Source organism: Ictalurus furcatus, chromosome 25 (assembly GCF_023375685.1).
Source record: "Ictalurus furcatus strain D&B chromosome 25, Billie_1.0, whole genome shotgun sequence".
Lineage (NCBI taxonomy): Eukaryota > Metazoa > Chordata > Actinopteri > Siluriformes > Ictaluridae > Ictalurus > Ictalurus furcatus.
The window spans coordinates 18,858,434-18,876,459 of NC_071279.1; the positions used below are offsets into that span (position 1 = coordinate 18,858,434).

General features: G+C 41.7%; 1 protein-coding gene across 1 annotated transcript in view; it reads right to left on the reverse strand.

Annotated features, from left to right (window-relative positions):
- The window catches only part of kif26aa (kinesin family member 26Aa), a 91,148-nt gene that overhangs the window by 5,642 nt on the left and 67,480 nt on the right, over window positions 1–18,026 (reverse strand). Inside the window, exons 6-13 of the mRNA XM_053613936.1 lie at window positions 11,548–11,751; window positions 10,197–10,290; window positions 8,540–8,802; window positions 7,560–7,743; window positions 5,734–5,893; window positions 5,212–5,374; window positions 1,742–4,766; window positions 875–1,068 (exon numbers count right to left, since the gene is read on the reverse strand). Of these exons, the coding sequence (XP_053469911.1) occupies window positions 875–1,068; window positions 1,742–4,766; window positions 5,212–5,374; window positions 5,734–5,893; window positions 7,560–7,743; window positions 8,540–8,802; window positions 10,197–10,290; window positions 11,548–11,751 (4,287 nt within the window). The remainder of the gene's footprint in view (window positions 1–874; window positions 1,069–1,741; window positions 4,767–5,211; window positions 5,375–5,733; window positions 5,894–7,559; window positions 7,744–8,539; window positions 8,803–10,196; window positions 10,291–11,547; window positions 11,752–18,026) is intronic.

The following is an 18,026-nucleotide window of genomic DNA, read 5'->3' on the forward strand; positions in this document are numbered from 1 at the left end:
TATGTAGGAAGCGATACACTAAAATAAAAATATCGTCTTTTCTATAACAGTAGATCTGGCAGGTTTTTTCCCATTCACACAAATATATATTAATATATTCATAAAGTCTCCAGTGTCAGCGCTATGTAACAGTCAGAGGTAAAGCTGTAACTTTAAGTTTTCCGACATCTTCAGCACGGACGAGTTTACAATTTATGCTGCAGTTGCATGGAAATGTGATATTTTTTGTCTTAGAGAAAGGGAAAAAAGAAAAGAGAGGCTGAATATTTATAGCTGCTGTAACGTGAGTGGGAAAAGGAGCTTGTTTCGCAGATGTTCCATAAGATTAAATGCGACTATAAATTGAAAAGCAAAAAGTTTGACGTGTCATTCTTTAATAAAGAAAAAAAAATGATTAGCGTTGGAAAATTGCCATGGTATGAGAGGAATAAAACATTCCAGGAAGTGTTCCAGGAAAATAATCATCACATCACACCATCACTGATCGTTTTTTTTTTTTTGTCTGATTTTTTAAATATAACATCATAACACAGATGGTTTAATTCCTAATATAATTTAATTAGCTTTTACTGCTTTGGGGCACTTAAAGGAATCAACTAAAGTAATGAAATAATTCATGGTGAATTTAAAAAAAAAAAAAACACAAAATGGTAAAAGCATTCTTTCAACTTCGCAAAACTATGCAATGAATAAAATATATTTTTTAAATTTAAAGAAATGGAAGTGAATATACAAAGTCTTTGAGTAAAATGTTCTACCCTTTCACGCAATAACACAAACTGTAAAACCCATGCTCTCAAATTTCCACACAGCTCTTACTGACGATGCTCACCGCAAACATCTAAAGTCAAGCATGCAGCCCGAGTGCTCTCACCTCAGTCACCATCCCTTCCTTGCATCTCTGCAGTCGCTCCACGTCATCTATCTCGTACACTTTAATCTCAAAGGCATCCTTCAGGGAGCCCCCCAACGGAGGCAGGTCCACCCACTGGCCTGCAGCTCCAGCCTTCCTGCCAGGGGAGGAATTGTCCGGCAGGGGAGCAGGGATCAGCCGCCGCCGCTGCAGGCCTGGAGAGGTCAGACAGGGTAATGCTCTACATCTGGGCCGTAGGTGCACACCAGGAATATCCAAGGAGTTTACAGGCATGCTTTTTTTTTTTTTTTTTTTTTTTTTTTTAAATATGTATGTGGCTCGTGGTATGATTGTCAAGACGTGGCAAGATGGTATGATTGTCTCTTTGTGCAAGCTATTTAAAGATAAAACCTTTAATTAAACAAAGATTTCTAATAAGAATACAAAGCATGAACAAGTCCATGTGTAAACCACAATGTGTTCTTGAGTCTTGCAAATGAATATTTTTGACGTTCAGACACGCGTACAGTGGCATAATGTGAGTACTTCTGGTGAACATAGTTGCCAAAGAATGCATGCAGTATAACAGTAATATTACAGTTCAAATTAGCAACTCTAGACAGGAAGGTATGAGTCTGAAGAAGTGATGGCATATCAGCAGTACTGTCAGTGAAAAATTGTTAGCTGAAGCAATCTAGACATGAGAAATGGATATGTCCTTGGAAAAAAAAAAGTGTCAGGTTCCTACTCTCAATCCTTCATTTAAACAACCAAGTAAGTTTTTCAAACAATGGCTGAACATCCCTGGTATCTACAACAGATATCATTTCTTAGGAAAGTTCAGAGAAAAAGGCATTAATTCCTGGGTGACTTGGAAGCGAAACCTACCATTGGCTCTCTTTTTGGGAGACTTTGACACCTTGGTTCGGCTGGAGGTAGACACTCCGCTCTCGCTCATGGAGTCGTGGGTGGAAGATGCACTACCTGTGGTTTCACTATCCCGGATCATGCTTTCATAGCCACTGCTGCCTCCACTGTGGTAGAAGAGAGCAGTGCGGCCCATGGCTGGGGGTAGCTCCCCACTAAGAACACTGCTGTTGTCACTACCATGGCCGCTGCTGTAGCGCTGCGGTCGTCGTGGAGCCGTGATCTTGCTGTATGGTGATGGCAATGAACAAGGCAGTAAAAGCTCACTTTTTAGAGTTGGTCCAAAATCACCAGAAGTGCTTGCCTGATCATCAGAAACCTTGATGTGTTTCTTGGGGCTGCTTGATGCTAGCTCACTGACCCGGCTATTTGCAGCTCGAATGGCTTGCTTTGTGCCCATGAGGGTGCCTTTACCTGCTTTTGCACTTGCACCCATAACTGAACGAGTTGATGTTTTTCCACTCGGAGGTAGGTTGGCAGTCCGTACACTTGAGGTGGAAAATGATTTTGTGGCACTCAAAGGTTTGGAACCATTGTTAGACAAGGACTTTGTTTTGTTTCCATTGCCAACCATGGCTCTAGGACTTATATTAGCTTTGATCTGCCCTAATTTGCTGACTCCAAGGGTACTGGCCGATGGAGGAGATAGGGGTGCGGAGGTGGAGCTGGTAACCCCAAGTCTTGGTACCATCCTATTCGACTTGCCATTACCACCAAGGTTAACACTACTGCTCTCTCTCATCATTCCTTGTTTAGATCCAATTGATGTCAAGCTGTCACACCTTTCAAGGGAGAAAAGACTCCCAAAGTATCTTCCATTGTCTGCCTTTGCACCGCGTGTGTGAAGACTGGATCCTGACTTTAAGCTGAACGATTTAAAGCTAAAAGATTCCCCTCTAAGCCGAATATCAAAATCCTCCTCAGAGACTGTTGCTTTGGATGATGAGGATCTGGCTGCATCATTGCTTAATGACCTTAAGGCACTAGGAGACACCAAAACACGTGTCTTCTGGTCCAAGCTAGATTTTCTGATGGGTGGGACAGGGGGTGACATGCTGCCAGACTTTGGGAGTAAGATTTTCTGCCCATTTGACCGCTTCCCTAAGGATGAGTATTTCAATGTGGTACTTGTTTGCATGGCATCATGGCCCCACTTGGACTCTGAGGGGCTTTGAGGCACCGTGATCATGCCAAGTGTTGTCGCCCCTCGTCTAAGCTGAGGCATCCTGCTCATGCTCTCTCCTTTTTTAACACTGGATTTTTCACAACCATCCACCACCCTTTGGGAGGAGGAAGACGGAGGCATTTTTGGAGACCGTGGTACACTGCTGCTGCTCCCACCTGTGGTCTTCCTGGATGGGATTCCACTCATACCAGTTTTGGATGGCTTGCCTGCAGCGATGACTTCTGTACTTCTTGAATCTACCTGGCTACTTGTGGGCATCCAGTGTTCGTCTGTCCTGCTTCCTTGCCTCTGTAACTCTCGGTTCAAGCTGCTATTTGGCTCAACAGATGAGGTAGGTTTGTTTTTTCTCTGTAGAGTAGACTGGTTCACACTAGGTATCTGTACTGACTGTGATGAGCTAGTGGTACTAGATTTAACTGACTTTTGACCTCTGAAAGATGCTTTATTTGTATCAAAAGGTGGTGGGCACTTGGCTATATGAATTCTCTCAGAGGTTCCTGATTGGTAGTCTAACTCTGAAAAACATAACGCACTGTCACTGAAGGAGCTGTTTGTGCCTTGCTGTGAGGAAGACTCCATACATAAAGCACCAGGTATATTCGTTGTTGAAATATTATCACGTATGGTCATCCCCTTTGATGTAATACCTCTAGGCAAATATGTGGCGTCTGTATTCACCGTTTTTCTGAAATATGAGCCTTTGGAAGATAGCGCTGTGCTGTGGTCAGGTGACATTTCTTCTTTTGACCTTGCATGGCTTTTTTGCACACTGTCTACTTGGGATACGTATGCATCAAACTCATCATTGATGCTGCTGATAATACTGACTGGACGTGATCCAGAGGATATAGCCTGCAGGGAGCAGTCACTGTTAAAGCTGATTATGCTGGATGGTCGACCGTTGTCTGGATTTAGACCAGTAGGCAGCTCCTCGACCACAGTAAACACTAGTTCATCTTCCCCGTTTAGCTCAACAGGCTGCTGTAGAGTGACAGTAGTCCTTAAAACATCTCTCTCAAGACATCTGCTCTGAAAAGCTGCTCGGAGGTGGCTCACTTCCATTGGGCTCCTACTTAGATGATAAGGTATGCCTTGCCTGAGTGCTGGCTGACTCATACCCACTGGAGGTGTCCTTGTGGCTAAAATACTATCATCGGCCAAATTTGAGGTCTTTTGTAATGAGGGTGAAGGTCCTTTGTCGCTGAAGACCTTCTCTCGTACAACTGGCTCAGGGTCCTGAGCTGAAGTTTGATCCGATACAGCTCCATCTGAGGGGACTTCGGAGTGTTCCATGTAAGAAGGCGTTTGGAGGGAGGATTTAATCATCTTGGTACATGTAAGAACCCCATCTGTAGCTTTCCCAGCTCCACCTTGAGTCTTAGGGACTGTCTGAGGTCCTTTTCCTTCACCTATAAAAGTAGCTGTGCTCTCGCTTCCATCAATACACTCAAGCCGTTCTTGTAATTCTGCAAACGTGTTGCACTTTAGATGATCCCGATCTGATTTGGGAGCCTCTTTTGCACGCTTTTTGTTCAGCGAAGGAATGATAGGAACGAAGGCTGGAGGGCCTTCGTTGTCGCTGAGTTCACGGTCAGAAATATGGGCTCCACCAGGACCTACATAGATAACTGTGTCACATGAGTGCTCACTGCTGGAGGAGTAGTCCGGATCACTGGACAGAAGTGCAGGGTGGTCCGGGTCTAGAGCCACTGTCCTGGGGTATAACGGTCTTAAGTGAGGCGGTCGTCGGGTTTGTCCTTCCTCACAAGAGCTCTCCCCTCCTGAAGAACTGGAGGCATACTGAAAAAATACAAAAAAGATCAAAAGTGATCAGGACATAGCTCTTTCATGATAAAGTAACGTTTTCTGATGATTCTTGTCAATAAGGGCAAACGTGCACACCACATTCAAATAAAGCATTAGTGTCAAGACAATATACTGAGTTGACAAGTTCTACCAAATATTAATAAAAGCTGCGAATTTGCCTCTGTAACACCTGAATTATTTTCCTTCTGGACTACACCACTGATTACCAGTGCTACTGACTGATGCTCTCAGAGAAATCGATCAGTCCACCTTAAGTTGACTGCTGTTATAGATGTATCCATGTGGTGATCTACACAATTTTAATGCTTACTCCATTAATCTACACTGCAAAAGTAAATATACCAGCATATGCAAATAACAGCGAAAAAAACAAACAAAAAAAAACTATCATGAATAAGAGATTAATAAGAGATCCTGCCTTGGATTTCTTCTTCCTCATGCGATGAATACGAGAGGCTATCTGCACAGTGGAGAGTGACTCGGTAAAACTGGCCGGTGAATCTGAGATGTGGGCGATCATGGTGGTTCTGCAGTTGATGTTGCCCAATGATTCCCTCAGCAGCATGGTGAGCTTGCTGTCCCTGAATAATTCATCAAAAATCCCTTTGTTAGATGAAAAGGAACCCAGAAATCCATGCTCTTCCCCCCATAAGATCATAGAAATGATGTGAAACTGAGCATTGAGAATTTACTCTTTGCACTTTCAGCTCATTCTATTGTTTTTAAAAAACTTATTTTAATGATGATGTGTGACCAAATTCTTGACCATAACACTTAGCAATCTTCTCTTTTCCGGAGTAGTATAATTTCTTTGATGACCTTAGAATCTGCATGCAAATCAGTGTGTCTTTGAGATATACATTAACCCTTTAAGACAATCTGTCATACCCGATTACCTTTGCACTAAATTGGATTTTTGACTTGTTGTATATGGACATACCTATAAGGAACATGCTTGGCACCGTTGGCTAAAGCCAGGATGACGTTCCCCAGAGCAGCCAGTGACAGACACTGGCCTCCACCTCCATCCCTTGTTCGACTGACATCAGATTCACAACTGCCCAGGTCTAGAAGATGTAGACGACTCCGACCCCCAGACACTGCACCGGAAAGGGGATACATGTTTACAAAAGCTACATTTAAGCCAATATAGCCCACTATGCTCCAGGGATCCTGCTCAAATAATCTCATTCAATACAGCAGTGGACCAGAACACATCAAAGTGTCACAGTTCACAGCATGAAATCTTTAATTTCTAGCTATATTCAGACGCCATCTTCAATTAAAACTCAAGTAGAGCTTGTAATACAACCAAAGGGATAAGATTCCTAGACAGTACACAATATAACTCTTAAGTAAAAGGATGTCTGTACAGTATATGATCGATTCGCACAGGATAAGCGATCTATGAACGTAGATCCATCAACCCACCCAAGAGATCGCTTCTCTTGGTACACTGATAAAGGGAAATAAAATTCTATACAGGTACTTGCAGTTCAAAGCAATTGGCAATGGAAATAATGATGAAATGTAGGATTGCAGTTCATTTCCAAAGCTGTACCGTACCGCACTGTCTGGTGGAGTCAAGCACTAATGCACACAGATAAAGTAGCAATTCAAAAGGCACATTGCTGACTGCTTTTCTTTTAAAGTGGCGCATTTACTGTAAATGTAGGTCACTGACCTAAAGATGTCCAGTATTATTACGGCAGATAGACGAGGCAGTTATTTCAGAAAGAGAAGGAGGCCATTAACTTTGCGTCAGCAGGATTTAAATCTCCGAGCTGAGAATGCAAACCAGCTCTTCACTCGTGCCAAGCTCTATAAACATTCCACAGGAGGAGACTGCCGCTCATTATGTATTGAAATGTATTCTGGCAGTGGCAGAAGTATGTGGTCTGAAGAGTGAAACACGAATGATCAGTTAAATGGTGATTTAGTACCTAGGCCACGTCTGGACATAAAAAATGAGCTCGCGTTATTAAGGGTGCTGTCATTTAACCATTAAGAGCAGAAAAGAATTTGGCAAATTATATGCAAATGGAAGAAAAATGTCTTTTTTTAATTACTAGCCCTACATCGAAGTCAGGGCTTGACAGTCCGTTATTATAGCCCCCCCCCCCCCCTTCCCATTCTGATCTTCAGACCCAAATGTGCCAAGCTTTATTAGTTTTGTGTAGCAGCTCCGCATTTTAATATCGTTACACTGCTATACGCTATCACTACAAAAAATGCGCAAAAAAAAGCAGTCTTTTTTTTTCCTCCAATAACAATGCCAGATGAGCCAATCGCCATACGAATCTGGAATGATTGACAGTTGCATAGGTGTTCTGAATTAATGGACACTCTGGAAGCTCCGCCTCCTTCCTCCCATCCCATCTAATATTAGTAATAGTTTGTATCCTCTGGATTTTCCCGCTTGTAAGTTGGTGCCTTTGCGTTCTGTCATGGTAATCAGAGAATGTTTTGAGTTCATTAATGTGAAATAAAATATATCCGAGTATGTATCAGAGTATGTGATCAACTGAAAATTAGACGCATATAATGTGTATAGTTAAAGTCAGCTAAGTATATTTAATGAGGATCATTTTCTGGCTGAAAGAGGCACTTTTGAGAGTTTTTACACCCCCAATGATAGATTTGACAACTCTGTTAGTGCCAAAATCTGCTCAGCAGTGGTCACTGGAGAAATATTCGAGAGGCATGAAAATGCCTGGTGTGAACATCTCATTAGACAAATGACACAAATAGTGTATGAGGGCGTACTTCCTCCTTTGGCGCTCTTCTCCATGCGGTACTGGGTGACGTGGAGGGTGAAGAGCATGTGAGAGTTACACTGCTGCTCTTCAGCATTTTCAGGTCTGCTAGTGCTCCGTGCCGCTAAAGCCGAGTCCAGAAAGAAGGCGGCTCGCTCTGCAGTAGACGCCCTTAGCTCACTCTGATTCTGGAGCTGGACACGGAGAGGGGGGTAAAAAATAAGATCCGTGAGCATGACTGGGAAAACAAAGAAAGGGGATAACAAAGTGTGTGGTGAAGCTGGATCTTGGATCCTGGAAGCTGGATATTCAACATGGTGAGATGGGTTTTCTGTTCAGAAGCTTAGCAAAGGAAATTTACATAAATCTGTGGATGGTGGAAAATCCTAAGCTACTAAAAAAAAAGAAGACATTTTTATGTTAAAAATCATTTTTGAATTCTGTATATTCTGTGCAGTAGGATATACAGTACTGAATCATTTAATAATGAAAACTGCATAAATGCGTTTCTTATCTTAAATTTGTGGTGAGAAATGAACCTGATCACATGATCTGATAATAAAATGACATAAAACTTAAATATAAAATAAAAAACAAAAAAATATATTATTAGTTTCTTAGACATGTTTAGATGGAGGAGAAACATGACTCATGGGAATATACAGTATATCATTTCATTTTTATTTATTATTATTGTTATTATTAGTAGTAGTAGTAGTAGCAGTAGTAGTATTGTTGTTGTTGTTGTCATCACTGTATTAATAGACAAACTTTTCCAGTCAAGCAAGATTTAATTTATTTTAATATGAATAAAAAAAATTCATTAAATGTATATTTTGGTCAGGCCTCATATATATACAGTATATATATATACAGTATATATATATACAGTATATATATATATATATATATATATATATATATAAAGTCATGTCTATACCACAGGTAGCTAAGTGGTGACAACACACCAGACAAACCAAACCCAAGTACCTGTGAACCGGAGATGGGGTCCTCTTTCAGGTAGACCCCTGCACCCTGGACATCCTGGAGCGTTCCTGCAGAGAAGTTGGCTAGAAGGTCAGTCAGCACTTCATCCCTCCCGCTGATCTCCACGGCCGAGACGCGCACGGAGAACCGAGCACCGGATTTCTCTTTCCTCTCCTCGATGAGCTTGAAGAGCCAGGAGATGGCACACGGGGCGACGCCCAGACTCTGAGTGGAACTGTCTTTACCGATCATGGTGTAGGTTTTACCTGTAAACAGCGGACGAGAAAAACAAATCAATACAGGCTCTGAGAGGATGATGAGGCTCATAACAATCAAAAAAGAATTGCCTGTGAGGCCAAACAGAAACGAATACATTCATAATTCAAAGAAAGGGTCGTTATTTATAAATTATTCAAATGAATTTTTTAAAAATATTTCAAAATATCAGTAAAGCTGAGATGCCATAAATAATCAAATAAAAGATCCCAAAACCAATTTCTATCACGTTAGAATTATTATATTAGAACGCAACACCAAGTAAAAATCAGCAGCACGCAATTCACGGTAATATTATTAATGTTGTACAATTTATCCATAATAAAACTGGAGCAGCAATATGGATCTAATCGGATTTGTGATAATTAATAAGATATTAAATATCCCACTGAGACAGGAAGAGGCTCACACTGGGGGATTGGTGTGACACAACAGGAGGCAGACACTTTCACACAAAAAGAAAGGAAAAGAGCCGGCAGTGATTTCTAAACCAGAGGCACAAAACCCTGTATCCAACAAAGTCATGGAGACTCATTAAGCCTAGAATTAATCACATCCAGCTCTCCTCTTGTAAATATGACACATATCAGAACAATGTGCCGTCTCTCTGTGCGATTATAAAGAGCTCTCAGCATTGAGATCAAGCAGACATGTCCATTTAACTCACTACAGCTTTGAGTTTGCCTTATTGCTTACTGTAAGGAATGAAACACTCAGTGTCATGCTGTTACAGTGAAATAATCAGCGGAGCCACGGTTACCACCCTGAGGTTGATCATGTTCACGTAACAGCCTGTCCCCAAGTGTTTTATTCCTCTTATACCACAGCAGATTTGCCAATGATTACAATTTTTTCATTTATTAAAGAATGGCATGTCATACTTTTTATCCTTTTACAGTTACATTAAAGTTGTGCCAAACAAGCAGCTATAAGCAGTCGTTACAACAACAACAACAAAAAAAACGTAGCTTGTCAAGTTACAAAGAAACCACAAAGTGTAAGTCCTGAAGACTGTTACAAAGAGCTCACACTGGAGACTCCTTCCATGGATATTAAATAAACGTCTACTCACAGCTGTTAGCATAGAAACCATGACACATTAGAATGAGCGCATTAATACACAGTAAACAGGGGGAAGTGGAGGTTTGGCGGTTAAGGCTCTGGGTTACTGATCAGAAGGTCGGGGGTTCAAGCCCCAGAACTGCCAAGCTGCCACTGTTGGGCCCGTAACTCTCTCTGCTCCAGGGGGCGCTGTATCATGGCTGTGCACTACTGTTATCAAAAAGGAATCAACACCGCCTGACCAGTCCAGAATTCAAAATCAATGCGGGATTTTATGAACGCAAATTTCTTTTGACAAAAAGAAGTAGAGACGAGTGCTGACCGAGGTCGGCGTGTCCGAAACAGAAGATGCACCCGTCAGCACCGTTGAGGACAGACTGAATGACCTCTGCCACCGTCCCTGAACACAGCTCCGCCTGTGGATATACAGCGAATATGCAAATGAGTCGATGACATCATCTGGTGACTTCTAGCAACTTTTTGAACACATTAGCTACTTTCCCCTGAAAAGTGATGGCAGCACTGGAGGATACGGCACCAACGAGACCATTCATTACATCAGAGCCTCATGTGAAGCATTAAATAAAGGACGGACAGATAACTGCTAAATGAATGAAAAATTAAGGAAGACATTTCATGTGTTGCATCACATGCCGCTGAGGCTCTGAGCTTTTACTAATGATCTCCCTGCACCTCGTACAGCACGGTGTGATTAGTACCTTTACCTTCAGGGTGACAAACATAAAGAGACAGGAAATATGAAGGTTCACTCATGCTTTTTTTGTTTGTTGTTAAATTCATTACAGATTTGTGTAAGTGTGTGTCTGCCTGAGGAAAGTGCTGTACTGCCTCTGATGTTGGCTTCATCAAAGCCTTCTCTCTTCTGAACAACAAGGAACCGGCGCTGATCGTCAGAACTGACGACAGGAAGTCGTGGAACTGTTTGCGATTAGGGGTATATCTACTGCTTCACACAGAAACACACGATTTCTCCTCAGCAGAGCCGTTAATACTTAGTAACATTTACTCTGATGGTGGCTGCATGACCCCTGCAGAAGCCCTGCAATATCTGACATAAAGCTACATAAACATGTTCAAGGCTCATTCCCATCAGATACAATAAAGACTCGAGAGTCAACTAACCAATGATTGTTGACATAAGCTTCTTAGATATTTACGGTATGCAGGGTTACTATGTCGTAGATAGTAAACTGAATGCTATCATGGAAATGTCATAAGCTTTCATTAAAACCTTATAAGGGCCAAGAAAATGTACATAACTATGGCACTGATATAGGTACTCAAAGAATACATACGGGTGGTGTTCATAAGGCTGTATAAGTACTCTGTGATGACTGACATAAGCCTACATAAATGTTTTAAAGGCTTATTTCAACAGGAGTCAGCTTTGACAAAGGCTAAGTCAAGTGACACAGCTTTCTGTTGACATGGATGCCTCATAAGCCAATACGGGCCAGGGAAAACCATCACCTTGGCGTTTCGGTGTCATAATTCTAACTATTGAAACCTTGTGTTAACAAACATTAATGTCACTTGATGCACATCATGTGGACTGTATGTCAATAGCACTACCCTTCACTAGTGCTTCTGAAAGAATCCGAATAGAATGACATTTATTACGCAAAATACTGCTGAGAAGAACACAAACATACTTGTGAGGCATCCTGGGTGAAGACTGCATCGAAGTTGAAGATCTTCGGGGCCATGGTGGAGGAAAAGCGTCTCTGACCTGCAGCGCTAGTTGGAGGCTCGCAGAAGGTCAGCTGCTTCTTATGAGCGTCCACCTTCAGGAAGGACATGGACTCAGAAGTGTCCTGTTCCCCTTTAGCAGGACAGATGCGCACCATTACTTTAACCTGCGAAGTACACCAATGGAGAGGGGGAAAAAAAAATCTATAAGAATACGCAACACAGATGAAATAAATATACCTTAATACTGCGTCAATTACTCTGAATCCAAGAGAACGCAATTCCATGTGTGTAGGGATGAAAGCGTCCATGAAAAGACTATTTTAATTGGTATAGCAACAGATAAAGCTAAACAAATCTTCAACAAGTATGCGTAGAAATCCCAAAATGTAGAGAGTACAGTACGGAGCACATAACGAGTTTGTTTGTTTTGTCAGTCCAAATCTCCAGAAGACATTTCACAACGCACGCCTGTAAAAGCATGTCATCATGATTCAGTCCTCTTTAACTCCAAATCATTTAAAAGATCCATCATTGTTCACTTCATACAATCCTCTTTCAGCTAGAAGGGATGACATGGTAATTGAGGTGATGCTCATTTCCACCTCTGTGGGCTGGTAAAACTCGGTGTTTACTGCTTGGAGTTTATAGTCCTTCCAGCAGGGACAGCTTCAGAGCGTGGAGATATAAAGGCGTCCACCGACTTCATTAGTCCATAGAGATGAAATAATGAATTTGTCAGAAAGTGAAAGTCTGGGAACTCTCACACACACTTTGTTCAGCTTCTGATAGTGAGGCGTGTTTCTTTTATTTCTGATTTTAAAAAAAAGTTCTCTCACTAAACCTAATGCTTGAATTCAGATACAATATGCTCGTTACAACCCACTTCGTGAATGAGACAAAAACTGGTTGGAAAATGTTATTTTCACTGTTATAGAATAATTATTCTAGGTGCACTGTTATGTGTCGTGTATTTCAGCATGATATATGAAATGTAGCGTTTTTGCCAATCCATCGGTACTGGACCAGATCATGGGAACATTTACTTTTCTATAAGACGACCTAATAAATGTAAGATTTTTCAATACTTCTATTTTTTTTGTTTGTTTTCTAATTTTCTGCATATAAAGCTTGAATCACATTGTATTGGCCCCCAGCTGATATGATGAATAAATAAACAGAATTAACCAGTCAGGATCGTGCATATTCCTGTTTCTGTTAGAAGGCTACATGACATTGGGATTTTCCGGCAATGGCAAAATGATGAAGTCCTGGAGGTCTACTGCAGGAGGAGAAAAAAAAAAAAAAAAAAAAGCACGGATCTGGGTTCATGAGATAAATCGGGTTTCATTTTCCCCCTATAACTAGCATGTTATTTTAATAGTTTATAGCATGAAAGCTGGCTTCACGTGATAGCTGTTTGGTAGCTCTCATGTGAGGCGGGGCAACTAGCAAGTGTAGGAGGTTGGAAAGGACTAAAATTGGGAGAAAGATGGGGTAAAAGGGTAATTTACTTATTCAATTGTTTTTAACATTTAAAATGAAGCTTTTTTAACTTGTATTTTAATTGTGAGTGGGCACATGCGTGAGCAAATCTATGGAGTTAATTCATTGGATCTTTTTGCCTGTGACTGTAAAAAAAAAAGTAGTTATATTTAACAAATGCAAGGACTACTGGATATTTGGTCATATTTTGGTAATTATTTGAATAATTTTCCCAGAAACTGTCAAAAACGTGTTATATTTCCTACGCTGATTAACGTTATTGATATGGCAAATTTGGTTGGCGGTAGATTAGACATGAAATAATTAAATGACAAATTCTAGATACTACCACAGCTTCTTCTACCATCAGGCATCCACCCAAAATACTGTACATGAGCGAGTCACGCTTATCTTTTATTGTATTCACTTCATTATCTGCACTGAAATTAATTACTGGCTATGCCATTGGCTGAGTATCTTGGCTGTCCATCAACCAAGGAGACAGGAGGTAAACTGCAAGGCGTGATATGTGAAACATTAATCTGAGAGTCTGGATGCCCGCCCACACGTCATCCTTCCTCCAACATAAATGCAGTCAGAGGACAGACAGGAACTCCTCCATGGGGCCATGCCAATTTCTCTGGCTGGCTTCCACATCACACATTAAGAGGGAAAGGTGATCTCTGTAAGCCTTCTAGAATACAGTAACATTAACTCTTAACGTTCAGCTACGGCGTGTCTGACTGTTTCTGCAGTGTGCTTGGCTGTCCTGATAAATTCAGATGAGGAAGTAGCGACGAACAACTACAATGGCAATAACATCCCAGAAACATCACACTCATCCCGAGGGTTTTGCTGCACTACAGTAAGCACAGTACCAAGCTAGCCAAGCTGCTTGCAGTTTGTCGTAAGTGTTTCATACCAAACCTGATCCAGCCATCAAAACAGTTCATCTCCATGATCAACAGAATCATTTGGACCTGCAGTGAAAAAGTGGCTTACAGTCATATCAAAAGTGGGACTGAAATCTGAACATCCAGCTTGATTGGGTGGACGAACCAAATTAAACAACCTTGTTTCCACTGTTTACATTACAATTGCCCTGCCGATGTTGTAAAAAGTTCTCACTTCCACTCCGGTTACCTACCACGGATCCACAGCTCTGAATATTTCAACATGGTCTGCGTTTTATTTTCCTCACTGGAATTGCACTATAATAACTCAGTGGACCTCATTAGGAGTTACTTCACTCTACCTTGATGCAAAGCTCATTAGGAATTTGCATCTGCCGGCTTGTAATGCCAGCTGTCCATTTATAAGACACAAATGCACAAAACAAAAATTCTTAATGTAGGTTTCCTTCCTGTGCAGGTTTCAGGAGAACCAACAAACGAATCACAAGGTCCTCTAACAGGAATCCATTTCCTACAACCGTAAATATGTGCTGAACTACCAAACATTCACTTCTCTGCATTTTAGCTGGGGCAGGACCACCCCAACTCTGACCTTAAATCACAACCCTGAGAAATCTATGGTGGTTAAGTGGCTTGGTGGCCAAGGCTCTGAGTTACTGATCAGAAGGCCGGGGGTTCAAGCCCCAGAACTGCCAAGCTGCCACTGTTGGGCCCTTGAGCAAGACCCTTAACCCTCCCTGCTCAAGAGGGTGCTGTATCATGGCTGACCCTGCACTCTGACCCCAGCTTCCTGACATCCTGGGGTATGTGAAGAAAAGAATTTCATTGTGTATATGTGATCAATAAAGACTCATTATCACTAAATAGTTCTTTTTCCTACATGTTGAATTGCCCTGAAATTTCCACACAAATGTCATGAAGAGAAGAAGCTAAAATTAGTTAGTTAGTTAGATCACAACTCAACCTAATTACTAATGTAACAGCCTGACTAAAGTGACAAAGCATCTTTAAATATAGTAAGGATGTAAATACATTCTATTTGCAAAGTACTGAACCAAATATTAAGATGATCCCCAAGATTAAAAACACCTAGAACAAGTATCCTAGTATAAGTGGAGCACAGCCACTGGTATTGGGGGGAGGGAGGGGGGTGGCATCCACTGATACATGGGGAACATAGCCATTGGAACAGAGAGAACACAACCACTGCTACAAGTGGAACACAGCCACTGGTATTGGGGGGACAGCATCCACTGGTACAGAGAGAACACAACCACTGGTACAGAGAGAACACAACCACTGCTACAAGTGGAACACAGCCACTGGTATTGGGGGGACAGCATCCACTGGTACAGAGAGAACACAACCACTGGTACAGAGAGAACACAACCATGGGTACAGAGAGAACACAACCACTGGTACGGAGAGAGCACAACCACTGATATTGGTTGGACAGCATCCGCTGGTACAGGGGGAACACAACCACTGGTATATGGAGAACACATTAACTGGTATTGGGGAGGCATTATTATCATGGAAACAGAATCCATTTAGGGGGAACATACCCACTAGTATAGTACAAATGGAGTAGATTTGTCTTGCATTGTGGAACACCATCCACTGGTGCACATAGACTGCATCCATTGGTACAGGGGGAACAATTCCAATGACATTGGGAGATGGTTTTCCTTTTGTATCGGGTGATCGCACCCCCTCATATCAAGGGGCTGGCTTTCTTTATTGGGGTATATCACATGGTTCTGGGGAAATGGCTTCCCCTTGTATCAGGGGAAAAGCAGCCACTGATATAGTGGGGACACCTCCACTGGTATCAACGGATCACTTCCTCTTGTATTGTGAGATGACACCTCCTAGGATCAAGGGGTGGCTTTCTCTTATATATTGGGTAGATGACATCCCCTAGTCTCAAAGATGGTTTTCCCTTAGGTCACAATGGAACGGACAGAATCCCCACATGTCATGGCACTGCATCCCCTAACTATAGAGAACACAACAGCACTGATATTCTGAAAATGCATATTTGTCCTATATACTGTAAACATAGCTGGTGCCACTGTTTAGAGTGCTCCTGCCCCACCTTTGCTACGTCATGCTGTTCTGCCAGCCAGAGGTACCATTTAGGTTCTTGTATGGACTTGTCTTTGAAGGTGAGATGAGGACACATGTTGGAGTGGGATTTAGGGGTCCCTGGAGGTCTCCTTAGTGAATCCTGACATGGTGATGTCATTGTCCTTGGTGGAACAGTTGTGGGAAACCATCTCCCTGGAGAGTTTACTGCACAGTCGACTTGCAATATATTTTGGTGTTTGAGTTAAATGGTCTATTGCTCTACATTTTTCAGGAGCACACACCTCTAAAACTGTGTTATGAGACAAATCAACCGCTGTTCAGTTAGCGTAAACCCGAAAAGGGTCTGAGGAACTGGTGTAAGATGGAAACTCAATAAAAGGAGGCTTAATGAAGTCCAGCCTTTAAATAAACCAGGATGATACAGACAGTTTGGAGCTTTTAAGCAGAATGTGGATCACGTGGAAGATTGTTCAGCTGACATTGCTATAAATGTAGATAAGCAGATGTCTTGTCAGTCTTGTTCACACATCCTGATGCTAGCTGTGAGACATGGCTGGCAGCGCTATATTAGAATAATGTTTACTCATTTTGAACTAATACATGGCAGATAAAATCCCCAACATCATCTCACGTCAGTTTGCATGATTTGCACACAAATGGGATATTACAGTAATGTTAAATGGTCTGCAGTTACATAGCGCTTTAAAAAAAAACAAAAAAAACAAACAAAAAAGAAACAACCTTAGCAGTTCTAAAGCACTTTATACTGGTTCCTGTTCACCCACACCAATGGTAGCAGAGCTGCCATGCAAAGCGCTAACTTGCCATCGGGAGCAACTTGGGGTTCAGTGTCTTGCCCAAGGATGCTTTGGTATGTGGAGTCCTGTGGGCCGGGAATCGAACCGCCAACTCTACGATTAGTGAACAACCCGCTCTACCACCTGATCCACAGCCGTCATGACATGCTCCTACACACTGCGACTGCACTACACCTTATGATGCTGAAACAAGCTGATAAACCTGGTCAACAGTTAAAAGCAGCTTTAACTGGGAAGTAACTCATAGTATTTATGTTATGTGAGATATTTCTGAGTGAAACATTGCATCGTGTTTTTCTAGAGCAACACATGGAGTAATAATACACCGCTTCCTGTTCTCACTTGCGTTATAGCAGTTATAAACAATCGTTCCCTTACCAGCCTCTCGTTATTCTCTCTCGTGAAGTTAATAAGAGAAAAACGCAGCTTGTCACGTAACCGAGAAACCGCAAAGCGTAAACTCCTCTAACCTGAGGACGTTCGAAAACCTTCACCTCTGACCGTCACAACGTGTTGAGCACTGGAGACTCCTTCCATAAACGTCTCTTCACAGAAAACATCCCCATATCGACAAGTATAAATTGTCTGTTTTAAATAAGTTTAAATAATGTTTTAACACGGTTAAGAGCAAAAGAGCATGCTAACATGTTGGCACGTTGTTGAAATAATACAACAATGCTGTTTAGAGTATGGTCAAGGGCACGATCTACCATCATTTAATAAAAGACTATTTTGATCTGAAGCACGATAGAATTTGCATACGTATACTGAGGGCTTCCGCGATATCAGGACCACAAACACCGATCATATGATCATAATTTACATGTAATGTAAGTTCCGGTTCTATAAATAGCACTGGCCGAGTAACTCGATCGGTTCTATTTCTGAGACGAGCACGATAACGGATCAGTTATTAGTTTAAATCGTCCTAATCTGATTAGTGATTTAATGAATAAGCTGACTAATTTAATTACAGCTCGGTTTAAGTTGTAGTGTTCATAATTCTCCATTACAGACCGAGACTCTTTAATGAAAGTGTCCTTTACCATGGGGACGTGTTACAGAGCCGTACTGAGACGTACTCGGAGCTCTCGCCTCCTCATGTGTAATTATGAGTCAGTATTTTAACAAGAA